This window comes from Ursus americanus, chromosome 26 (genome assembly GCF_024610735.1).
Source record: "Ursus americanus isolate L20-20 chromosome 26, mUrsAme1.1.p, whole genome shotgun sequence".
In the NCBI taxonomy this organism is placed as follows: Eukaryota; Metazoa; Chordata; class Mammalia; order Carnivora; family Ursidae; genus Ursus; species Ursus americanus.
This window is the reverse complement of record NC_142152.1, coordinates 13,050,622-13,078,143: the sequence shown is the minus strand read 5'-3', so window position 1 is coordinate 13,078,143 and position 27,522 is coordinate 13,050,622. Positions and strand designations below refer to the sequence as shown.

General features: G+C 36.4%; 1 protein-coding gene across 18 annotated transcripts in view; it reads right to left on the bottom strand.

Annotated features, from left to right (window-relative positions):
* The window catches only part of GPHN (gephyrin), a 603,483-nt gene that overhangs the window by 331,835 nt on the left and 244,126 nt on the right, over window positions 1-27,522 (bottom strand). For all 18 annotated transcript variants that reach the window (XM_087856022.1, XM_087856023.1, XM_087856025.1 and 15 more), the window contains one exon: window positions 20,189-20,246. In XM_087856022.1, coding sequence (XP_087712148.1) covers window positions 20,189-20,246 — 58 coding nt within the window. The remainder of the gene's footprint in view (window positions 1-20,188; window positions 20,247-27,522) is intronic.

Below are 27,522 nucleotides of genomic sequence, written 5' to 3'. Positions count from 1 at the left end.
AGAATATTAAAGACAAACAAAAAAGGTACAAACTGATATAGAGAAAGTAGAAAGAATGAACAAACAGGACAAACCATATATGTGAGACGTACTTTCAAAAGGTCTACTATCTGTATAAGTAAACCGCAAAAAGAGAAAACAGAATGGGAAGAAGCGATAGTCAAAAGCAATATTTAAAAATCTCCCCAAGTTACTATGAGAAATGGCAAAACAAATGATTAATATTTAAAAAGGTAACAGGTGCATATTATAATGCACCCTGGGATAAATCACCAAAAAAACCCAGCAAAAAATCCCCAAAACCCCACAACAAACACCACTCAAAATATATGTAACTAACAAATTAATAAAAGGAAAAAACTAAATGATACAAGCTACTCTATTAATCTAAAGGAAGACAAAAAAGGAGACAGAAACTAATGAGCCAAATAGGAAACAAATAATAAGAACTATTTTAATAATTATAATAATGTAAATTGCCTACATGCTGTAAGTGAAAAACAAGTGTTTCAGAAAAAGTACAAAGATGCTTATTTAAGAGACATTTATATTTTAAATGTAATAACAAGAAAATAAATTATCTGATAAAGAAATCAAAATAATGGTCATAAAGGTGCTCAATGAACTCTCAGGAAAAGAATGGAAAGATGCAGTGAAAACTTTAACAAAGACATAGAAAATATAAGAAAGTACCAAACAGAAGACACAGGAAAAGAACCCAAAAAAACAGAAGACACAGAACTAAAGAATATAGTAACTGAATTGAAAAATATACTGGAGGAGTTCAACAGTTGAATACTGAAATTAAGAATGGATCAGGGAGCTGGAAAACAAAAGCATTAACACTCACCCAGACAGAGAAGCAAATAGAGAAAGGAATTTTATAAAATGAAGATAACTTAAGAGACCAACAGAACAACATTCACCGGAATAACATTTGTGAAGGAGAAGAGAGAGACAGAAAGGGATAGAAAAGAAATAGTTGCCGTAACTTCTCTAACACGGGGAAGGAAATAGAAATCCATGTCAAGGAAGCCAAGAGAGTTAAAAAAAAAGAAAAAAAGGAACCAAAGAGATCCACACCAAGACATATTCTAATTAAAATATAAAAGTTAAAGATAAGGAGAGAATCTGAAAGGCAGCAGGAGAAAAGCAACTTGTTAAATACAGGGGAAACCCAATAAAGCTATCAGCAGATTTCTCAGGCAAAACCTGAGGTCAGAAGAAAGTGGCATCACATATTTGAAGTCCTAAAAGGAGAAATCAAACTAAGAGATCGCTGCCTGACAAGATTATCACTCAGAATTAAAGGAGAGATAAAGAATTTTTCAGATAAGCAAAAGCTTAAGGTGTTTATCACCAATAAACTGGCCCTATAAGAAATGTTAAAGGGAATTCTTTAAATGGAAAAGAAATGGCACTAAATAATAACAAGAAAATATATGAAAGTAAAAATCTCACCAGAAAAGATACATATATAGTAAGGATAGTAGATAAGTCACTTATGAATCTACTATGAAGGGTAAAAACCAAAAGTAACAAATTAAACTAAAATAATTAGTTAAGGCATACATACAATAAAAAGAGGTAAATGTGACTTTAAAAACATACAACTTGGGGCACTTGGGTGACTTAGTTAGTTACGTGTATGCCTTCAGTTCAGGCCATGATCCCAGGGGCCTGGTATCGAACTGCATCAGGCTCCCTGTTCAGCGGGGAGCCTATTTCTCCCTCTCCCTCTGCCATTCCCCTGGCTTGTGCTCTCTGGCTCTCTCTACCAAATAATAATAATAAAAAAATCTTAAAAATAAGTAAATAAAAAATAAAAATGTAAAGCTTGGGGAGATTTTGTAAAAATATAGTTTTGGAATGTGTTCAAATTTAAGTCATTATCAACCTAAATAGACAGCTCCATACTTAGAATGTTATATGTGAACCTCATGTAAACACAAAGCAAAAACTTATAGTAAATATACAAAAAATAATATAAAAGTAATCTAAACATAACACTTGACAAAGACAACATACCATGAGAGAGAAGAAACAGAGAGGAACTACAAAAACAGCCAGAAAACAATGAAGAAAATACCAGTAACTATATACCAATCAATAATTACTTTAAATGTAAATGGAGTAAATGCTCCAATCAAAAGATGTAGAGTGACTGAAAGGGCGAAAAAACAAGACTCATCTACATCCTACAAGAGACTCACTTTAAAAGTAAAGACATACACTGACTGAAAATGAAGGGATGTAAAAAGATATTCCACACAAATGCAAATAGTATAGCTATACTCATATCAGACAAAAAAGATTTTAAAACACAGACTGCATAAAAGACAAAGAAGGGCATTCCATAATGATAATGCAGCAGGAAGATACAACATTTAAAAATATATAAGCACCCAGCATAGAAGCACCACAATAATAAAGCTATTATATTAGCAGACCTAAAAGAGGAAATTGACAGCAATATAATAGTAGTAGGGGATGTTTAATACCCTACTTACATCAAAAGATAAATCATCTAGACAGAAAATCATAAGGAAGCATCAGCTTCAAACAACATATTAGACCAGATGGACTTAATAGTTTTAAATAGAACTCTCCATCCAAAAGAAGCAAATACACATTCTTCTCAAATGTGCATAGAACATTCTCCAGGACACTCCACATGTTAGGCCATAAGAGAAGTTTAAATAAATTCAACAAGACTGAAATCATATAAAGCATCTTTTCCTACGACAATGATGTCAAACGAGAAATCAGATACAGAGTTCCTATGTTCCAAATAAAGATAGGGATTGGTTTTCGGAGTTAAGATGGCAGAGGAGTAGGGGACCCCTTTTTCAGCTGGTCCCCTGAGTCGAACTGGATAGGTACCAGACCATCCTGAACATCCACGGAATCAGCCTGAGATGCAAGATGATACATCTGGACCTCTACAAATGAACATCTCCAGCGATGAGTACTGAGGTACGAAGCGGGGAAACCTGAAACCACGCGCAGATATCAGAAGATAAATGGAAGGGGGAGGGAGCCGCCGCGTTCGAGCCCGGGAAGCGGTAGCCACCTGCACGGGGGAGAGGGTGGACTCGCGAACTGGCACCCGCAAGACAGCAGACTGAGACTGTGAGCCAGGGAATGCGCACGACCAGTCTGAGGGCCGGAGCTTCGGAGAGTCTGCGAGCTACACTGAGACGGAGCTCCGGAGCGCACGGGGAGCGGCTGGCGTCTGGCGGTGTTAGAAACACAAAGGACAGAGATGTGCCGCCCTGGAAGTAAGGGCTGGGATGCCGGGTGTGGGACGCACATCCCTGGACACTGCAGGGTTGAGCAGCACCAACAGAAACAGAATTAAAGTGGCCAGAACATCAATGGAGAACGGTCTGCGATCCCTCTGTTCTGAGACAAAAGCTGAGATTCGGCTACTGCTGCTCTAACTCTCAGAAGAGGCACAACAAACCGCCAGGGAAAGCCATCAGAGAACAAAAGCCTGGAAATACCGGCTCACAGTGTGCCCATCCCCATCCCCCCTCCCAGGTGACATGGAGACTCTACCGAAACAGGGTTGCCTGAGTATCAGCGCGGCAGGCCCCTCCCCCAGAAGGCAGGCTGACAAATCAAGAAGCCCACATCCCTAAGGTCCCTATAAAACAAGTGCACACTGCCTAGGTCCTGGTCAATAATTTTGGCTCTGGACAACCCCGCAACCTCTCCTCATCAGAATGACGAGAAGGAAAAATCCCCCCCCAGCAAAGAAAAGAAAATGAGTCTGTGGCCTCTGCTACAGAACTAATGGATATGGATGTAACCAAATTATCAGAAATGGAATTCAGAGTAACAATGGTCAAGATGATGTGTAGACTTGAAAAAAGTCTTAACGAAAATGTTAATGAGAATATAGAATCTCTAAGGGCGGAAATGAGAGCGAATCTGGGAGAAATTAAAAATTCTATGAATCAAATGGAGTCAAAACTAGAGGCTCTGACAGCCAGGGTGAATGAGGCAGAAGAACGTATCAGCGAATGGGAGGATGGGTTAGTAGAAGAGAAAGCTAAAATAGAAACTTGGCTCAAAAAAATCCAATCTCAAGAATGTAGGTTACGGGAGATTACTGACTCAATGAAACATTCCAATGTCAGAATCATTGGCATCCCCGAGGGGGTAGAGAAAAACAGAGGTCTAGAAGAGATATTTGAACAAATTGTAGCTGAAAACTTCGCTAATCTAGCAAAGGAAACAAGCTTTCATGTCCAAGGGGCAGAGAGGACCCCTCCCAAGCTCAACCGTGACAAACCTACGCCACATCACGTCATAGTGCATTTTGCAAATATTAGATCTAAGGATACGGTATTGAAAGCGGCCAGGGCAAAGAAATTTCTCATGTACCAAGGCAAAGGTATCAGAATTACGTCAGACCTGTCTACACAGACCTGGAATGAGAGAAAGGGCTGGAATGAGAGAAAGGGTGGGGGGGCATTTTTAAAGCTCTTTCAGAGAAGAACATGCAGCCAAGGATCCTTTATCCAACAATGCTGTCATTCGGAATTGATGGAGAGATAAAGACCTTCCAGAATCGCCAGTCATTGACCAATTTTGTAACCATGAAACCAGCCCTACAGGAGATATTAAGGGGGGTTCTATAAAAGTAAAAAGGCCCCAAGAGTGATACAGAACAGAAAGTCACAATCTATAGAAACAAAGACTTTACAGGCATCATGGCATCATTAAAATCATCTCTCTCAATATTCAGTGTCAATGTAAATGGCCTAAATGCTCCCATAAAGCACCACAGGGTTTCAGATTGGATAAAAAGACATGACCCATCCATTTGCTGTCTACAAGAGACTCATTTTGAACCTAAAGATACATCCAGACTGAAAGTAAAGGGATGGAATACCATCTTCCATGCCAATGGACCTCAAAAGAAAGCTGGGGTAGCAATTCTCATATCAGACAGATTGGATTTTAAACTAAAGACTATAGTTAGAGACACAGAAGGGCACTATATTATTCTTAAAGGATGTATCCAACAAGTGGATATGACAATTATAAATATATATGCCCCCACCAGGGGAGCAGCAAGATACACAAGCCAACTCTTAACCAGAATAAAGAGACGTATAGATAAAAATACGTTAATAGTAGGGGACCTCAACACTCCACTATCAGAAATAGACAGAACACCCATGCAAAAAATCAACAAAGAAACAAGGGCTTTGAATGCCATACACGACAAGTTGGACCTCATAGATACACATAGAACACTGCACCCCAGAACCAAAGAATACTCATTCTATTCTAATGCCCAAGGAACATTCTCAAAAATAGACCATGTTCTGGGACACAAAACAGGTCTCAACCGATACCAAAAGACTGGGATTATTCCCTGCATATTCTCAGACCACAACGCTTTGAAATTGGAACTCAACCACAAGGAAAAATTTGGAAGAAACTCAAACACTTGGAGACTAAGAACCGTCCTGCTCAGGAATGATTCAATAAACCAGGAAATCAAAAATCAGTTTAAACAATTTATGGAGACCAACAAGAATGAAAACACAATGGTCCAAAACCTGTGGGATACTGCAAAGGCAGTCCTAAGGGGAAAATACATAGCCATCCAAGCCTCACTCAAAAGAATAGAAAAATCTAAAATGCAGTTTTTATATTCTCACCTCAAGAAGCTGGAACAGCAACAGTGGGACAGACCTAATCCACGCACGAGGAAGCAGTTGACCAAGATTAGAGCAGAAATCAATGAATTAGAAACCAGGAGCACAGTAGAGCAGATCAACAGAACCTGAAGCTGGTTCTTTGAAATAAATAAAATTGACAGACCACTGGCAAGACTTATCCAAAAGAATAGAGAAAGGACCCAAATTAATAAAATTATGAATGAAAAGGGAGAGGTCACAACCAACACCAATGAAATTGGAAGGATTATTAGAAACTTTTATCAACAGCGTTATGCCAATAAATTAAGCAATCTGGAAGAGATGGAGGACTTCCTGGAAACCTATAAACTACCAAGACTGAAAGAGGAAGAAATTGATTTTTTAAACAGGCCAATTAACTATGAAGAGATTGAGTCAGTGATAAAAAACCTTTCAAAAAACAAAACTCCAGGCCCAGACGGTTTTCCTGGGGAATTCTGCCAAACATTCAAAGAAGAAATAATACCTATTCTCCTAAAGCTATTTCAAAAAATAGAAACAGAAGGAAAGCTATCAAACTCATTCTATGAGGCCAATATTACCTTGATCCCCAAACCAGGCAAAGACCCCATCAAAAAGGAGAATTACAGACCGATTTCCCTAATGAATATGGACGCCAAAATCCTCAACAAGATCCTGGCTAATAGAATCCAACAGTACATTAGAAGGATTATCCATCATGACCAAGTGGGATTCATCCCTGGGATGCAAGGGTGGTTCAACATTCGCAAATCTATCAGTGTCTTAGATTTTATCCAGAAAGAAAAATTCAAAAATCATATGATTCTCTCAATAGATGCAGAAAAAGCATTTGACAAAATACAGCATCCTTTCCTGATTAAAACCCTTCAGAGTGTAGGGATAGAGGGTACATTCCTCAATCTCATAAAAACCATCTGTGAAAAGCCTACAGCAAATATCATTCTTGATGGGGAAAAGCTGGAAGCCTTTCCCTTAAGATCAGGAACATGACAAGGATGCCCACTCTCACCACTATTATTCAACATAGTACTAGAAGTCCTTGCAACAGCAATCAGACAACAAAAAGGGATAAAAGGTATTCAAATCGGCAAAGAAGAAGTCAAACTGTCTCTCTTCGCAGATGACATGATTCTCCATATGGAAAACCCAAAAGAATCCACTCCCACACTATTGGAAGTTATAGAGCAATTCAGTAATGTGGTGGGATACAAAATCAATGCTCAGAAATCAGTTGCATTTCTATACACGAATAATGAGACTGAAGAAAGAGAAATTAGGGAATCCATCCCATTTACAATAGCACCAAAAACCACACGTTACCTTGGAATTAACCTAACCAGAGATGTAAAGGACCTATATTCTAGAAACTACAAATCACTCTTGAAAGACATTGAAGAAGACACAAAAAGATGGAAAAATATTCCATGCTCATGGATTGGAAGAATTAACATAGTTAAAATGTCCATGCTACGCAGAGCAATCTACACTTTCAATGCTATCCCGATCAAAATACCGAGGACATTTTTCAAAGAACTGGAAGAAATAGCCCTTAAATTTGTATGGAACCAGAAAAGGCCCCGAATCTCCAAGGAACTGTTGAAAAGGAAAAACAAAGCTGGGGGCATCACAATGCCGGATTTCGAGCTGTACTACAAAGCTGTGATCACAAAGACAGCATGGTATTGGCACAAAAACAGACAGACAGACCAATGGAACAGAATAGAGAAGTCAGAAATGGACCCTCGGCTCTTTGGGCAACTAATTTTTGACAAAGCAGGAAAAAACATCTGGTGGAAAAAAGACAGTCTCTTCAATAAATGGTGCTGGGAAAATTGGACAGCTATATGCAAAAAAAATGAAACTTGACCACTCTCTCACACCATACACAAAGATAAACTCTAAATGGATGAAAGACCTCGATGTGAGACAGGAATCCATCAAAATCCTAGAGGAGAACATAGGCAGCAACCTCTATGACATCAGCCACAGCAACCTTTTTCATGTCACATCTCCAAAGGCAAGAGAAACAAAAGATAAAATGAACTTGTGGGACTTCATCAAGATAAAAAGCTTCTGCACAGCCAAGGAAACAGTCAAAAAACTAAGAGGCAGCCCACAGAATGGGAGAATATATTTGCAAATGATACTACAGATAAAAGACTGGTATCCAAGATCTACAAAGAACTTCTCAAACTCAATACACGAGAAACAAATAAATCAGAAAATGGGCAGAAGATATGAACAGACACTTTTCCAATGAAGACATACAAATGGCTAACAGACACATGAATAAATGTTCAAAATCATTAGCCATCAGGGAAATTTAAATCAAAAACACACTAAGATACCACCTTACGTTAGTTAGAATGGCAAAAATTGACAAGGCAAGAGACAACAATTGTTGGAGAGGATGTGGAAAAAGGGGGTCCCTCCTACATTTTTGGTGGGAATGCAAGTTGGTACAGCCACTCTGGAAAACAGTGTGGAGGTCCCTTAAAAAGTTAAAAATTGAGCTACCCTATGATCCAGCCATTTGCACTACTGGGTATTTACCCCAAAGATACAGACATAGTGAAGAGAAGGGCCATATGCACCCCAATGTTCATAGCAGCTCTGTCCACAATAGCTAAATTGTGGAAGGAGCCGAGATGCCCTTCAACAGATGACTGGATTAAGAAGTTGTGGTCCATATATACAATGGAATATTACTCAGCTATCAAAAAGAACGATTTCTCAACATTTGCTGCAACATGGATGGCACTGGAGGAGATAATGCTGAGTGAAATAAGTCAAGCAGAGAAAGACAATTATCATATGGTTTCTCTCATGTATGGAACATAAGGACTAGGAAGATCGGTAGGAGAAGAAAGGTTTAAAGAAAGGGGGGTAATCAGAAGGGGGAATGAAGCATGAGAGACTATGGACTCTGAGAAACAAACTGAGGGCTTTAGAGGGGAGGGGGTGGGGGAACGGGATAGGCTGGTGATGGGTAGTAAGGAGGACACATATTGCATGGTGCACTGGGTGTTATACGCAAGTAATGAATCATCCTACTTTACATCAAAAACCAGGGATAAACCGGGGATGTACTGTATGGTGACTAACATAATATAATAAAAAATCATTAAAAAAAAAACAAACCAGGGATATACTGTATGGTGATTAACATAATGTAATAAAAAAATAAAAAAAAGAAGATGTGGTCCATATATACGATGGAATATTACTCAGCTATCAAGAAGAACGATTTCTCAACATTGCTGCAACATGGACGGCACTGGAGGAGATAATGCTAAGTGAAATAATTCAAGCAGGGAAAGACAATTATCATACGGTTTCTCTCATCTATGGAACATAAGAACTAGGAAGATTGGTAGGAGAAGAAAGGAATAAAGAAAGGGGGATAATCAGAGGGGAGAGTGAAGCATGAGAGACTATGGACTCTGAGAAACAAACTGAGGGCTTTGGAGGGGAGGGGGGTAGGGGAATGGGATAGGCTGGTGATGGGTAGTAAGGAGGGCACATATTGCATGGTGCACTGGGTGTTATACGCAACTAATGAATCATGGAACTTTACATCAAAAACTGGGGATGTACTGTATGGTGACTAACATAATATAATAAAAAATATTTTAAAAAAACCAAAAAAAAAAAAACAAACCAAAAAACAAAAGAAACAAATAAAGACAGGGATTATTCAAGAAAAAAAAGAAAAAAGAAATCACTTACAAGAAAGAAACTGGAAAAAATTACAAATACATGGAGACTAAACAACATACTACTGAAGAACCACTGAGTTATCAAAGAAGTAAAAAGGAAAAAAAAAAAAACCTTGAGAAAAATGAAAATAAAAAAAGGAAATACCAAAATCTACTGCACCAGCAAAAGCAGTTCTAAGAGAGACATCCATAGCAATACAAGCCTACTTGAGGAAACAAGAAAAATCTCAATCTAAATTTACATATGAAAGAACTAGATAAAGAAGAACAAACCAAGTCCAATGGTCGTATAAGGAAGGATATAATAAATAACAGGATGAGATAAATAAAGACTAAAAAGACAAAAGGAAAGATCAATGAAACTAAGAGCTGGTTCTTTGCCAAAAAGAAACAAAACTGACAAAACTTAAGCTAGATTCCCCTAGGAAAAAAAAGAGTGTGGGCTCAAATAAATCAGAAATGAAGAGATGTTACAACTTATACCACAGAATTACAGAGGATCATAAAGGATTACTATGAACTATTACACGCCAATAAATCGGACGACCTAGAAAAAAAAGATAAATTCCTAGGTACATGCTATCTTACAAGACTTAATCAGGAAGAAATAGAAAAAAAAATAAAGTGATCACAAGTAAGTAGATTGAATCAGTAATCAAAAATATCGCCCAAAGTCAAAGTTCAAGATCCCACAGCTTCACTGGTGAATACCATCAAACGTTCAAAAATGTAAAGGGGATTGTTTCTTGATTTCTTTTTCCGATCATTCATTTTTAGTGTATAGAAATTCAGCAGATCTTTGTATAAATAATTTCATATCCTGAATCTTTACTGAATTATCTTATTCCTTTTTTTTTTTTTTAAGATTTTAGTTATTTATTTGACAGAGAGAGAGACAGCCAGCAAGAGAGGGAACACAAGCAGGGGAAGTGGGAGAGGAAGAAGCAGGCTCCCAGCAGTGGAGCCCCACATAGGGCTCGATCCCAGGACTCTGGGATCACGTCCTGAGCCGAAGGCAGACCCTTAATGACTGAGCAAATATCATACTCAAAAGCTCAAAGCTCAAAGCTTTTTATCTAAGATCAAGAATAAGACAAGGATGTCAACATTCACTGGTTTTATTTGATATAATATTAAAAGCCTTAGCCACAGCACTTAGGTAAGAAAAGAAATAAAAGGTACCCAAATTGAAAAGGAAGAAGCAGAACTATCACTATTTGCAGATGACATACTATATATAGTAACCCTAATACTGCACCAAAAAAATTATTAGAATAAGATAATTCAGGGGCGCCTGGGTGGCTCAGTTGTTAAGCGTCTGCCTTCAGCTCAAGTCGTGATCCCAGAGTCCTGGGATCGAGCCCTATATGGGGCTCCACCGCTGGGAGCCTGCTTCTTCCTCTCCCACTCCCCTGCTTGTGTTCCCTCTCTCGCTGGCTATCTCTCTCTCTGTCAAATAAATAAATAAAATCTTAAAATTAAAATTGCATTCAAAAGAATAAAATGCCTAGAAATAAATTTAACCAAAGAGGTGAAAGGCCTTTAAACTAAAAATTGTAAGAAACTGATGAAAGAAATTGAAGAAGGCACAAAAATGGAAAAAACATTCCAGGCTCATGGATTGGAAGAACAAATACTGTTAAAATGTCTGTACTAACCAAAACAATTTACATATTTGATGCAATCCCTATCAAAATAACAGCATTTTCACAGACCTAGAGCAAACAATCCTAAAATGTGTATGGAACCACAAAAGACCCCAAATAGCCAAAGCAATCTTGAAAAAGCAAAGCAAAGCTAGAAGCATCACAATTCCAGGCTTTGAGTTACATCACAAAGCTATGGTGATCAAGACAGTATCGTACTGGCATAAATACACACACAGATCGATGGAACTGAATAGAAGACCCAGAAATGAACCCATCACTATATGGTCAACTAATCTTCAACAAAGCAGGAGAAAATCTCCAATGGAAAAAAGACTGTCTCTTCAACAAATGCTGTTCAGAAACCTGGACAGCAACATGCAAAAGAATGAAACTGGACCACTTTCTTACATCACATACAAAAATAAATTCAAAATGTATGAAAGACCTAAATGTGAGAAAGGAATACATCAAAATCCTAGAGGAGAACACAGAAGTATCCTCTTTCACATCAACTGTAGCAACTTCTTAGTAGATATGTCTCCTGAGGCAAAGGACACAAAGCAAAAATAAACGATTGGGACTTCATCAAGATAAAAAACATCTGCACAGTGAAGGAAACAATCACAAAAACTTAAAGGCAACCTATGGAATAGCAGAAGATATTTGCAAATGATATATCTGATAAAGGGTTAGTATCTAAAATCCATAAAAAACTTATCTAACTCAACACCCAAAAAACAAATAAACCAGTTAAGAAAAGGGCAGAACGCACAAACATTTTTTTTTAAAGATTTTATTTATTTATTTGACAGAGAGAGACAGCAAGAGAGGGAACACAAGCAAGGGGAGTGTGAGAGCGAGAAGCGGGCTTCCCGCCGAGCAGGGAGCCCAATGCGGGGCTTGATCCCAGGACCCTGCAATCATGACCTGAGCCAAAGCAGACGCTTAATGGCTGAGCCACCCAGGCACCCCACAAACAGACATTTGTCTAAAGAAGACATCCAGATGGCTAACAGACACATGAAAAGATCCTCAACATCACCCATCATCAGGGAAATACAAATAAAAACTAAATGAGATATCACCTCACACTAGTCAGAATGGCTAAAATTGAGTTAATTTTTGTATAAGGTGTGAGATGTAGGTTGAGGTTCATTTTTTTTGGTTATGGATATCTAATTGTTGAACATCACTTGTTGAGAAGGTTATTCACTGAATTGCTTTTGCAGCTCTATTAAAAAATCTATTGAACATATCTGTGGGGCCACCTGGGTGGCTGAGTTTGTTAAGCATCTGCCTTTGGCTCAGGTCATGATCCCAGGGTCCTGAGATCCAGTCCCACATCGGGCTCCTTGCTTGGCGGGGAGCCTGCTTCTCCCTCTGCCTGATGCTTCCCTTGCTTGTGCAAACTCTCTCCCTGTGCAAGCTCTCTCCCTCTCTAATAAATAAATAAAATCTTAAAAATAGAGAACATATCCATGCAAGTCTTATGGGTTGTCTATTCTGTTTCATGTGTCTGTCTTTCTGCCAATACTACACTATGTTGATTACTGTAAACCTCATTACTGGAGAGAGTATCACTGGATAGTCCTTCCACTTTGTTGTTCTTTTTTTTTTTTAAGATTAATTAATTAATTAATTAATTAATTTATTTGACAGAGAGAGAGAGAGACAGCCAGTGAGAGAGGGAACACAAGCAGGGGGAGTAGGAGAGGAAGAAGCAGGCTTCCCAGTGGAGCAGGGAGCCTGATGCGGGGCTTGATCCCAGGACCCCGGGATCACGCCCTGAGCCAAAGGCAGACCCTTAACGACTAAGCCACCCAGGCGCCCTCCACTTTGTTGTTCTTTTTCAAAATTGTGTTAACTGTTCTAGGAACTAGGCTTTTCCATATAATTCTATAATAAATTTACATAATTGTATGCCTACAAAAAAACTTGTTGGTTTTTTTTTTTTTAAGATTTTATTTATTTATTTGACAGAGATAGAGACAGCCAGCAAGAGAGGGAACACAAGCAGGGGGAGTGGGAGAGGAAGAAGCAGGCTCATAGCCGAGGAGCCTGATGTGGGGCTCGATCCCATAACGCCGGGATCACGCCCTGAGCTGAAGGCAGACGCTTAACCGCTGTGCCACCCAGGCGCCCCCACTTGTTGGGTTTTTGATAGCAATTACATAAACCTATATATCAATGGGGAAGAACTGATATCATTAGTGTATTCAATCTCTCAATTCACGAACATAGCTTGTCTGTCCATTTCTTTAGGTGTCCCTTTATTTCTTTAGTGTTTTATGGTTTTCAGCATACAGATTAACATATGTGTGTTCTTCAGTGTATACCTAAGTATTCAACTTTCTTTGGAGTGATGGTAAATAGTATTGTTTTAAATTTCAGTTTCCAACTGTTGTGATCCTATAAAAATGCAACTGGAGTTTTTGTGTGTGCGTGTTGATCTTACATTCCCAAATTAACTCACTTGACTTATTAGGTGTAGGAATTTTTCTGTAGATGCTTTTTTCTATATAGACAAACACATAATTTGCAAATAGGGAGTTTTGTTTCTTACTTGCCAAACTTTGTGCCTTTTAATACTTTTGTTGCCTTATTGTACTACTTAGAACTTCTAGTACTCAGTTAAAAAAAAGTAGTGGGAGCAGACAGCCTTCCTTTGCTCCTGATCTTGGGAGGAGAGCATTTGTATTTTTTTCACTATTAAGCATGTTTTTCGCAATAAGTTTTTTGTAGATGTTCTTTATCAAGTTCAGGAAGTTTCCCTATATTACCAGCTTGCTGGAAGTTTTTTTTTTTTATCGCGAATGGATTTTAGATTTTGTCAAACGCTTTTTCTGCATCAACTGATATAATCTTTCTTCTTTAGCTTGTTGATATGGTGGATTAGACTGATTGCTTTTCTCATGTTGGACAAGTTTTGCATACCTCAAATAAATTCCATTTGGTAGTGGTGTATAACTTTTTTATACCTTGTTGGATTTGATTTGGTAATATCTGTCGATTTTGAGTTCATGATAAATACTGGTCTGCAGTTTTTATTTTTTGTACTATGTTTTTCTGATTTTGTTAGTAGAGTAGTACTAGCCTCATAAAATAAGGTGGGTAGTATTTCCTCCCCTTCTATTTTCTGGAAAAGACTGACTAAAATTGATGTCAATTCTTTTTTAATGTTTGGTAGAGCACTCCAGTAAAACCATCTGGGCCTGCAGATTTGTTTTTTAGGAGATTTTTCATTATGAATTTAATTTCTTTTATGGTTATAAGACTACGCAGATTACCTACTTGATCTTCGTTAATTTTGGTAGTTTGTGGGTTTTGAGGAAGTGGTCCATTTCTGCTAAGTTGTCTAATTTATGAGTATAAAGTTTTTCATAGAATTTTCTAATTATCCATTTAACTGATGGAAAATGTGTAGTGATAGTCTTTGTTCAATCCTGGTATCAGTAATTTTATCTTTTCTCCTTTATCTTTGTTAGTCTAGTATGTATCAATTTTACCGAGTTTTCAAGAGTCAGCTTTTTATTCTGTTGATTTTTCCCCCATTGTTTTACTGTTTTCAATTTCACTGATACCAGTTCTTGAGTATTACCTGTCTTCTTGCTTTGACAATATCTGGCTCATCTTCTTCTAGTTTCTTGAGAAAGAAATACGGGTTACTGACTTGAGAATGTTCCTCTTCTTTAAAAATTAATATTTTCATAATATATCTTTTTACTTTCAATCTACTTATGTCATTGTTTTTGAAATGAGTTTCTTGAGAATGATAAACATCGTATCATTTCTAAAAACCCATTATATCAATTTCTGTCTTTTCACTGGCATATTTAAATTATTTATATTTAAGGCAATTACTAACATCTTAGGACTTAAACGTGTCATTTTATGATTTGTCTTCTGTTTCTGTCTTGTTTCTCATTCCTAATTGGGGATTACTTGAACAAACTTTAGGATTCCATCTTAATTTACAGTGTTTTTGAGTATATTGTTTTGTACATTGCTTCTAGTGGTTGCTTTGAGTGGATGCTTTCTATATTATAATTACAAATATAACATCGCTGTCTACTGGTTTTAACATTTATAATTTCAAGTGAAATGCAGAAAATTTATTTCCATTTAGTCACCCTTTACTTCCTGCATTCTAAGCACTTCATTATTTACTCTACGTGCATTGTGCACCATATCATATAGAATTAAAATTTTTGCTTCAACCCTCAAATGTGACTTAAGAAAACTGTAAGAAAAGACAGTCTACTATATTTATCCATTCTGCTGTTTTCCGAAGTTTCAAGCCTTCTTCTGTTACCATTTTCCTTTTTCTTACTTTCTTAATCTAAAGTTTTTTCATTTTCTTTCCAATTCTCTTTGGAGAATTTATTTATCCATTCACACAGGGTAGGTTTTCGTGACAAATTCTTAAAGTTTTCTTTTGTCTGAATGTGTCCTCATTTCCCTTTCATTTCTGAAGAATAATTTAACTGGATTTGGACTTTGTGATTGACAGTTCTTTATATCAGCACTTGAAACATGTTCCACTTCCTTCTGGCAGAACCGTATTTAACCACCCTCCCCCAATCAGCCATTTATATTGGTGATTGTATTTTTCAGTTCTATAATTAACATTTTGTTCCCTTTTGTAATTTTCTATTTTCTTCATTTGTTTCAAGAAAATTAGTAATTGCTTGTTGAAGCATTTTTATGATAACTGCTTTGAAACCTTTGTCAGACAATTCTAACATCTGATTCATCTTTGTGTTGGTATCTGTTGACTGTTTTTTTCCCCACTGAAGTTGTGATTTTCCCTGTTCTTGGTATGATGATTTTTTACTGTACCCAGGACATTTTGGATATTATGAGACTCTAGATCTTATTTAATCTTCTTTTTTAGCAGATGTCCCTTTGTTATAGTAGTGTATGAGGGCAATATAAATATGTATGTTCAGCTTCTTTGTGGATCCCCCCTGACACCACTCTGGCAAAATTGAGGCACTCATTCATACTGCTTCATTAAAGACAGTAGGATAAAAGTTTAAGTCCTCTCTTGGCCCTGCCAAGACCTTTCTGTCAAAAAGTGGGGCACACCTTGCTCCATATTATTGATAGTAGGGGTAGATGTTCAGCTCATTGCTGGGCCCTGCTGACAACCAAGGCGGTAAGTAGATGGTTAATGCTTACTGAGAATGGAATATCAATTATCCCCATCTCATTTAGTCTTATTGATGCAGACAGGGATGGAGTCAAACCTCCCTTATAGGCCTCAGAGACATAGGAAAGGGAAGGTAAAGGAGAGTGGTGAGTAGCTCCACCATGTGCTGTCTCTTTAGTCTTACTGCTGCTGGATAGGGGTAGAGACTCAGCTCATCACTAGACTCCACTAACAATACCTTGCTATAGGAAGCAGAACATTTCCCTGTTTCCCCTGAGCTAATGGAAGATCAACTACCCACTAGGCCCATCTACAATATCCTAGCAGGGAAATCAGAGCACTGCCTATTTTGTGGGAGTGTGGGTGTCTGAAGAACTCCTTCCTCAGCCCTGTCAATAAACACTACCAGGGGAGGGATTCAAAGCTTTGCTTCTGGGGGTAGCAGGAGTGAGGTGGAAGATCAGCTTCCTGTTCGGCTCTGCTAAAACTGTGGGGGAGCTAAGTAGTTTCCCCATTGGTGTTTGGCTGGAGTAAGGTATTACCAAAGGCTTTTGTTCTGTTAGTCTACCCTTGTCCTCGTTTTGAGTATATTGTTTTGTACATTGCTTCTAGTGGTTGCTTTGAGTGGATGCTTTCTATATTATAATTACAAATATAATTTATCGCTGTCTACTGGTTTTAACATTTATAATTTCAAGTGAAATGCAGAAAATTTACTTCCATTTAGTCACCCTTTACTTCCTGCTTTTTAAACAGTTCATTATTTACTCTACATGCATTGTGCTGGGTCCTATGGCTTGAAGGACAGGCTTTCCAAGGTGTTTTTTGTTTTGTTTTGTCTGTGCCTGTTGGTGTTTCCAGATTGGAGCCTTCATCAGTGTCCTGTTGAGATTAAATAGGAGGCAAAAAGGAAATCTACGTAGCTCATTGCTGTGTCATTCCTCAAGTCCTAAAGTCCTTAGAAAGACTGATTTCTTCCTCCTACCCTCAGAGTCTTTCTATACTTGTTTATATTGTAATGTCCAGGAATTTTGAGTTATAAAAGAGAAGATTTGAGAAGAACAGAGCTACTGGATCTTGGCTAGAACCACAAGTTTCCTCAGTAGGAATACTTTTGAAACTTGATAAACTTAATATATGAGTCAACAGTATAAAAAAAAAAAATTCACAAACCTTTCCTGTTATTTTTTAAAAAGCATTATAACCAAAACAGGATGGTGCTAGCAATGGAATAAATAGATTGATGAAATAAAAGTTCAGGAAAAGAAAGACTTATGTATGTGTATGTGTGTATTGAGGCATATGAAAATTTAGTATATGATAAATGAGGCAATTCAAACCAGTAGGGGACAAATTGGTTTTTTCAATAAATTGGGCTGGGAAAATAAAGATACATTCGAAAAATATTTTGTAAGTTTAGTCATCCCGATATAAATTACAGATAAAGAATTAATATTTAAATATTTCTATCTAAAATAAATACAACCAAGGTGGTAGTATACCTGCCATAACTATGTGGAAAACAGTTTGATTTCATACAGAAAAGTTGAAAATACACATTACTTAAAACTCAGGAATTCCATTTCTCAGTATATACCTCAAAGAGACTCTTACACAGGATGCTTTTGTAAGATTTTATATCATCATTTTTTATAATAGCTCCAAATGGAAGCAAGGTGAATGTCCATCAAGAGTAGGATGTCTCAATAATTTGTGGCACAATGGAGTATTTTACAGCAAAAAAACCAAAAAACAAAAAAAGAACAAAAAAACCCCCCAAAATCTTAGCTATAGATAACAATATGAATAAATCCTACAGTGCTGAACCAAGGAAAGCGCGAGAGAATGCATACACTGTGATTCAATTCATATAAAATTCAAACATGAATAAATCATAATATTTAGGGAAGTGTATAAAAATAAATAAAAGGAATGTGAAATAATAACTCAGGGTATTGGGTGGAACAGATGGTCATGATTGGGCCAGGAAAGCATTTTCACTTTATCCCTTCAGCTTTTGGCCAAGCATTCACTATGTGGTAATTTATTGTAATCAATCAATAAATGCTTAATTCAAACTATGTATGAACAAAATAATAATTTCTGGTGATAGAAATATTGTGAAGATTACCATACTTTGTAAAAACCGAATTATGTTTTATTAATCATATTTTAATAATAAAAATACACATGCATATTTATTTACACATGGTATATTGTGGATGTATTTCAAATTTAAACTCAATTGTACTATTCAGATAATTGAAAATTACTGAGTTATTTACAAACTAAAATGAACATTGCAACCAGATGTTTCACATTTCCTCCAATCAAAACAAGAAGATATCTGATTTCAGTTTGAAAATGCTAATGGTGCCATCAAAAAAAAATGCTGATGAAATATTTTATAACAGGTTTGCTTCCAACACTTTTGAAACAATAATCAATTTCATATTATTTATGCCTCAGGTTTCAAACTCTCTGAAGATGTTTTAGATGTAATACTAGTAATTAATTTAAAAAATAATATAGTAATGTCATCCATGAATCATGTTTTTTTTAAGGAATCTACTGAGGGATAACTCTTATAATTCTAGAATTTCAAAAAACACAATGAAAAAATTACTTCTTTAGAGAAAAGTCACTATAAAAAATAGGCAAAGTTTCTTCTAATTAATTAAACTAATAAAAAAATATACGAATCCTTTGGTTCTTGGATGGGTCAACAGTTTTGGTCTATTGCTATTACTGCAATAATTTTTAGGTGATTCCATTAACTAGCACGGCCTCAAGTAATTCTTTGGTAAGGACAAATCCCAATATCAACTGAAAGATAAAATTATCTTTGATCTGAGGTTCTGGCTGATTTAACCAACAAATTAATGGGTATTTGGTTACCTGAGAGGGACCTCAAATTTAGTAAGTCTAAAACTTACCCTCTTTCCTCTCAAACTTATTCCTTCTCTTGTATCTCCTCTTTAAGTTAATAGCAACACAAGCTGGATTGTACCTAAGGATTCTCTCAAAGTATTTTATGAATTTATCAAGTTCGAATGAACTTTTTCACACTCCTGTTTTTCTTTTTCTGCTAGAATATAATTATTGGATTAATTTCTGGTATTGCTTATCCAGAACACCAGACATATTGAAACTAACAGTATATTACATAATAAAGACCAATGACATTAACTGATTTGAAAATAATGTGAGCAAATGAACAATTATTAACTAAGATTTAAATTTATTGAACTCGATTTTGGAAAGCTTGATAAAATCAAGCTTGATGATTTGTTCTGATCTTTAAATGTCATTGTTAACAATTTAACTCAGTATTGTTATCCTTGACTATTGCTTTCCAGTCATTAAATTTTATTTATATAATAGATAGTAAGTTCAGTTCTTAGATTGTAAATTGCTCTTGGGGAAGGGCCACATGATATGCCAGAAGACTAACAGTCCATAGGATTGAGTAAAATGTTAAAAACAGAAGAATGCAGATTATGTAATTTTCAAAGAGTAAGGTCACATTTTCATTCAATGTACTATAAATTTTAAATTACAATTGGCATACTGTGTTTTCAATGGAACCAGAAAATATTTTCTACAAGACTGGTATTATTTGTAATTAGCGAAAGCTTACAGGGAAAATAAATTAAAACAAGATAGAAAGATTATTCATTATGCACACTAATACTTATATACGGTGTTTCTTAAGTAGCTTTTCAGTGAATTTCACATGAAGTGCTCCTGTTTGATCTTCCAAATAATTTTCATAGAAATGCATTGATAATGGTAATTGAAATCTGATAGGGATTATTATATTTTCTAATTCAAATAGGATAACTGTGAATTAAATGAGGTCCCAACACACCCCAAAATTAAATAGTATAAAGAAAAAGCAATGCTTCCCCCACCTACCCGGCGAGATACTAAGTCTTCTTAGAGATGAAAAATGGCATACTATACCTTGATTTCTTCTATTTCATCTGGTACTATCTTGTATGCTGATATAGTCCCACCCAACCTGAAATTAGGAAAAGAAAATATTCTCAAAACTGGCAATAGTGTATAAAAATATATGGAGTATTTCTGCCATTAGCATCAGAATGCCACCAATAATTGCCCACTGTCCACCCCAATGACCATGGAGTAAAAATGACCTTTTCATGCTTAAGCTTTCCATATATTACTTAAAAAGAGGTGGATAATGAATGACTACTAAAAGAGAAAACATTAAGCTATATTTTTAACTATAAACTTCTCTTATTGATACCTTTAATAATGCTACCACTTTCAGTGATGGATTCTGTCACAACTAAGATGTAGCAAGAACTAATAGTAGTCATGGCATTTGCCTTTTTGGCATGTTCTTAATTAACAGAATTTACTTTTTAGGGTAGTTTTGAATTTACAGAAAAATTGAGTAGAAAGTAAAGATATTTATTTCCCAGATGCCCCCACCAGTTTTCCTTGTTACTAACATCTTATATTAGTGTTGTACATGAGTCACAATTGATGAACCAATAATGATTTTGCTTCTTTTTAAAAATAATTAAAACAAGGAGTTGGAGAGATGTGTGTGTGTCTAGCATTGTCCAAGGAAAAGAGATGAGTGTTTAAGGGTTACAATTTAATCCCTCAAATATGATCTTTGCCTTACGGCAGTGTGGTCATTATTGCCACATTCACCTGTTTGAACTTATTTTCCTTTTTAAAGAAAGTAGCTAAGACTTATGTAACACTTATTATTTGCCAGGCATGTCATATATTATCTAATTTAATTTTTGTAACTGTTGCCATTGTTAAAATTGGGATATTGAGACACAGAGTGATTCATTAATTTTTCCAAGTAACTGAAAGAAGGAACTGAGATCCACATTAAGTGTAAAATATATACCAGATTAAAAATACTTAGTATAAAAAAGGCTAATTTAAAAAATACTGAATACATTCAAAAATAATATGGTAGATATACTGAGTTACATTATATTTTTATAATTAACTTCATTTGCTTCTTTCAGCTTTTAAAATGTGACTACAAATTTTTTTCCATTAGATAAGTACTCTAAGCTCTTAAACACCAAGATTACCTATCTGCCATTACTTAAATTCAGTGCATAAAAAGGAAATTTCTGACTACTTATTTGACTTTATAAATACTTTAACATGAGAAAAGAGAGTATCATTCCAAGATGGTACAGGAGTAAGAGACCTTAGTTTAGTCTGGTCCCAGGAATTCACCTAGCTAGCTATTAAATCATTCTGAACACCTGCAAACTCAACCAGAGATCTGAAAAAGGAATAAATGCAACTCTAAAAATAGAAAAGCGCCCACTTTCTGCAAGGTAGAAGGTGCAGAGAAGTGAATCCAAAGAGATTCATGGGAAGATAAACCTCAGGGGGAGGGAGCCTCCATAAGCCGGCACCAGAAAGTGATACAGCAACAGAACGCAAAATCAGAACTTTTAGAAGTCTGCTCCGGTGAGGGACGTCCCTGCCTGAAAGGTGCTTAGATGGCAAAGCAGGGCGGAGTCCTAGGCGGGACAGTGTGGTCTCAAGATCCTTGGGGTCATAAGAAGACCGGGGGTGCTTGACTATGGCAGAATTACCAGGCATCGACAGGAGTGATTGACTGGATTTCCCCCAGGCTGCACTGAGAAGTGGGGCCCAGAACTCTCAGCTCTGGAGCTGGAGATTTGGAGGCCACCATTTTCATTCTCATCCTCTAAAGCTGTGTTGGAAAGCCTTCAGGGAACAAAAGCCACATAGAGCAATCTGAAGCAGATTACTTAGCCTGACCCCCTGGCAAGGGTGGTACAATTCCACCTAGGACAAAGACACTTGAGAATTACCAGAACATGCCCCCCCAGAAGATCAGCAAGAACATCCAGCCAAGACCAAGTTTACCCATTATTTAGAACTGCAAAACCAGTGATGGGGATATAGCATACAGAATTCATTGTTTTTGGTTTTTTTCCCCACGATTGTTTAGTATTTCAATTTTTTTTTCTCTTTACTTTCTTTATTCCTGGGTTGCAAAGTTGGTTCAACATCTGCAAATCAATCAGTGTGATACATTACATAAATAAAAGAGAAGATAAGAACCATATGATCCTCTCAATAGAAGCAGAAAAAGCATTTGACAAGTACAGCATCCTTTCTTGATTAAAACTCTTCACATTGTAGGGATAGAAAGAACATACCTCAATATCATAAAAGCCATATATGAAAAGCCCACAGCAAATATCATTCTCAATGGGGAAAAACAGAGCTTTTCCCCTAAGGTCAGGAACACTGCAGGGATGTCCACTCTCACCACTGTTGTTCAACATAGTACCATAAGTCCTAGCCTCAGCAATCGGACAACAAAAAGAAATAAAAGGCATCCAAATCGGTAACGAAGTCAAACACTGACTCTTGGCAGATGACATGATACTCTATGTGGAAAACCCAAAAGACTCCACCCCAAAATTCCTAGAACTCATACAGGAATTCAGCAACGTGGCAGGATATAAAATCAATGCACAGAAGTCTGTTGCATTTCTATACACCAATAATGAAACAGAAGAAAGAGAAATTAAGGAGTCGATCCCATTTATGACTGTGCCCAAAACCATAAGATACCTAAGGAATAAACCTAACCAGAGGCAAAAGATCAGTACCCTGAAAACTATAGAACACTTATGAAAGAAACTGAGGAAGACACAAAGAAATGGAAAAACATTCCATGCTCATGGATTGGAAGAACAAATATTGTGAAAATGTCTATGCTATCCAGAGCAATCTACACATTCAGTGCAATCCCTATCAAAATAACACCAGCATTTTTCACAGAGTTGGAGCAAATAATTCTAAAATTTTATGGAACCTGAGAAGACCCGAAATAGCCAAAGGAATGTTGAAAAAGAAAACCAGAGCTGGAGGCATCATAATTCTGGACTTCAAGTTCTTTTGCAAAGCTGTAGTCATCAAGACAGCATGGTACTGGCACAAAAACAGACAACACAGATCAATGGAACAGAATAGAGAACCGAGAAATGGACCCTCGACCCTATCATCAACTAATCTTCAACAAAGCAGGAAAGAATAGCTAATGGAAAAAAAAGACAGTCTCTTCAACAAACACTGTTGGGAAAACTGGACAGCCACCTGCATGCAGAAGAATAAAACTGGACCACTTTTTTACATCATATAAAAAAATAAATTCAAAATGGATGAAAGACCTAAATGTGAGACAGGAATCCATCAAAATCCTAGAGGAGAACACAGGCAGTAATCTCTTCGTTCTTGGCCACAGCAACTTCTTGTTAGACATGTCTCATTTGAAAAATTGTTTACAAGTTTACAGTCCACCTCCATATTTGGTCTAGAGGTTGAAAAACATTGCAGCAATTTGGCACTGCTTTAGAATAGAAACTATGTCTGCTGGTTTTATTCCACTCTGTCCAAGCACCTAATATGAGACTTAGGATGTAGAACACTGTATAGGAATTTAGTGAATGAATGAAAGGAATAAACAGCTTTGAAAAATATTATTTTTAAAGCATTATCCCAATTTTTATCAACAAGAGAAGTGAAGTTTAGACAAAGGCTTAATAATTTTCTGAGACAAGGGAAACCTAAGGAAAAATGAACTCTTGGGACTTCATGAAGATAAAAAGCTTTTGTACAGAAAAGGAAACAATCAACATGACTAAAATGCAACCTACGGAATGGCAAAAGTTTTTTGTAAATGACATATCAGATAAAGGGCTAGTATTCAAAATCTATAAAGAACTTATCAAACTCAACACCCAAAGAACAAATAATCCCATCAACTATTGGGCAGAAGACATGAGCAGACATTTCTCTGAAGAAGACATACAAATGGCTGACAGACATGAAAAAATGCTCAAGATCATTTGGCATCAGGGAAATGAAATCAAAACCACAATGAGATACCAACTTACACCAATGAATAAAGTTAACAATTCAATTATCAACGGATCTTGAGGAGGATGCAGACAAAGGGGAAATATCTTACACTATAGGTGGGAATGCAAACTGGTGCAGCCACTGTGGACAACAGTATGGAGGTTTCTCAAAAAGTTAAAGATAGAACTGCGGTAGACCCAGCAATTGCAGTAGTAGATATTTATCCAGAGGATACAAAAATAGTGATCTGAAGAGGCACCTGCCCCTCAGTGTTTATAGCAGCCATGTCCACAATAGCCAAAACATGGAAAGAGCCCAGATATCCACTGGCAGATCAATGGATAAAGAGGATGTGATACACACACACTGGCATATTAGCCATCAAAATGAATGAAATCTTGCCATTTACAACAACAAGGATGGAAGTAGAGTGTATTATGCTAAGCAAAAGAAGTCAGAGAAAGACAAACATCGTATGATCTCACTCATATGTTATTTTAGAAAAAAAAACAGATGAACGTAGGGAAGGGAAGGAAAAATAAAATAAAAATAGGGAGGCAAATCATAATTGACTCTATAGGAAACAAACTGAGGGGAGGTGGATGGGGCAATGGAGCAACTGGGTGATGGGCAGTAAGAAGAGCATTTGTTACAGTGAGCACTGGGTGTTATATGGAACTGTTGAATCACTAAATTCTACTCCTGAAACTAATAATACCCTATATATTAATTAACTTGAATTTAAATTTTTTAAAAAATCACTATTTCTGGTGTGTCTTTGAAGGAGTTTTGGGCAGAGATTTGCATTTGTTTCAGTAAACTAAGTAAAAAGTATCCCCTCACCAATGTGGGCCGGTGTCTTCCAATCCACTGGGTGCCAGAATGGAACATTAAGGTCAAGGAAGGGCAAATAATCTCTCTCTTTTTTATCTTTAAATTGTCTATATACAGTTTGTGACATTCATCTTCTGCCTTAGGACATTGGTAGTCCTGATTCTCAGGTTTTAGGACTCCCAGACTTAAACCACTGGCCCCCTGGTTGTCAGAACTGATTACATCACTTACTGTCCTGGTTTTCCAGCTCTCAGATGGCTGATTTTGAACTTCTTGGCCTCCATGACAGTGTGACTCAATTCTTATAATCAATATCTTCATCTATATCTGTGTCTATATTTATACTTATATCTATGTATATTCATATCTATATCTATATTAATATTGATATCCATATGCTGTTATTCTCTTTGGACAACTCTAATACACTTCTGACATCTACTTTCATATGTTATTTCCCTCATCAAAGCAATGTCAGCTACTCCTCAGTGACTTCGCAATAACAGCATTACTCATTTAAGACTTCCCTGGTCCTGCCCCTGTGTCTTCCCAACTCTATGGACTGGTGTTCATTTGAACACCCAACTTTTGCTGTAGGTAATCTGCGTAGCTTCTTACTATCTTAACTTAACCACGCTTCTCACATGAAGTACTTTTTTTCTTCATCTTCACCTATCTAAATTTAATCCATTTTAGGACATAAATAAATACCATGTTGTCAGGTCTTGAGTAGACATTCTAGTCCACCCTGATTTCTTTCCTGTATTCTTTACTGTTTGATAATTGTCATTATCTCTATCATTCATTTTAAGTTTAATTACATGTTGCTATACTTAATTATGTCACATTTTCCTTATTATACTGTCAGTTTTTGATAGACAAGGATGGTGGCTTAAATTTTTTTGTGCTCTAAATTTTTTTCTTTGTATTCTTTTCAGTACACAGCACAATGCTTTACACATAAGTACTCATTAAATTATCTGAATTAAGTAAAGAAAACTATTATTTGTTAAATTATGTTGGAAAGATCAGAATCCATGATAAATATATTATGAATACTTCTAAGAAAATGTTTTCTCATTTCCTATTTGGCCTCTTCATTCTTCTAACGCAGGATCTCTCAGTCTCAGCACTACTGACATTTGGGGACAAATAATTGTTGTGGGAAGCCTTCCTGTGCATTGTAGGATGTTAAGCAGCATCTCTGGCCTCTACCCACTACATACTAGTAGCACCATCCATGTTGTAACTAATAAAAATGTGTCCAGACATTCTCAAAAGTCCACTGGGCCAAAACTGCTGCCAGTTACAAACTACTCTGGTGGTTTTTTTCAACAGAGCATAAGTATGTAGATAAAGCAATTAAAATTATAATCATATTGAAGGTACCTTTGGTTCTTCTTTAGTGTTTTATTGAATTCCCATGCTATTGCAAATGCATGTTGTTGGACTATAAAGAATGCTATAGGGATATGCTCCTTCAGTGCTATTCAAATTTATAACTTCAGTAGCTTATAATGTCTAATCGTCAGAATGTTGAATTAGCTTTGGCAGGAAGCCTAGATGAACCACTTAGTAGGGAACAGGGAAAACTTAATAATAGAGAGGAATAAAAAAGAAGAGAAAGAACAAGGTATATCTTTAATTATTCATCTTTTTCAATGTAAAACATCTTCGTATTATTTACTCAACAGTTAAAGTGCCTTATGTATGCATATAAGAATGCTAAACATTGAGTAGTATATCTTTAAAAAAAAGGAAAGAACTGTTCCTGCTTTCTAATAATTTATAATGCATTGTGAAAATTACACACACATGCACATACACCAGGAACAATAACAAAAACGAGACAGTATATGTGATTACATGACAAATGAATTGGGATAACCAGTGTATATTCAAAGCCTGTAGATACAGGAGATCATTTTGTCTTAGAATGGTCATTTTTGAAGCAGTTTTCACTAGAAGCATCTTGCATTTGCTCTTTCTCTAAAACTCACACTATCTCTGTATTGTTATACTCCTTTTTAAAATTTTGCCAGAGTTCAAGTGGAGATATTCTCCAGCCACATTTCCCTCTATCTTCAAGTTTCCTGTTAATAATATGTGTAATGTAATGCTTTGAGTTCTACTAACCTCTCTGCAATTAACTTGCAAGTGAAAATACACTGTTTTCCTGCTGAAAGTTATGATAAGCAAGCCTTTTTTTCCTGTTAGTCCTGTTGTTTATTCTATAGTGTTAGAGTATGAGAAGGAAGAATAAATATGTTTGAGGTGAGGAGAACAGAAAAGTTTGAAAGATAATTGCTGGTTAGAGGTAAAAGTTAAGAACAATGAAAAGATCACCTACAGCTCAGCTTAGCTGAATCCTCTACTCTAGAAGAGCAAACCGGTTTTTCTACCATATAAACAATCCCCTTAGTTTGTTGGGGTTCTTTTTAAAACTTAATTCTTATTTTTCATTGAATCATTCATGTTTAAAAAAAACAAGTGATGCTAAAATTGCTCATAACAACAATAAAAACCAGTTTTTTCCCCTGCTGCTTCCAGAA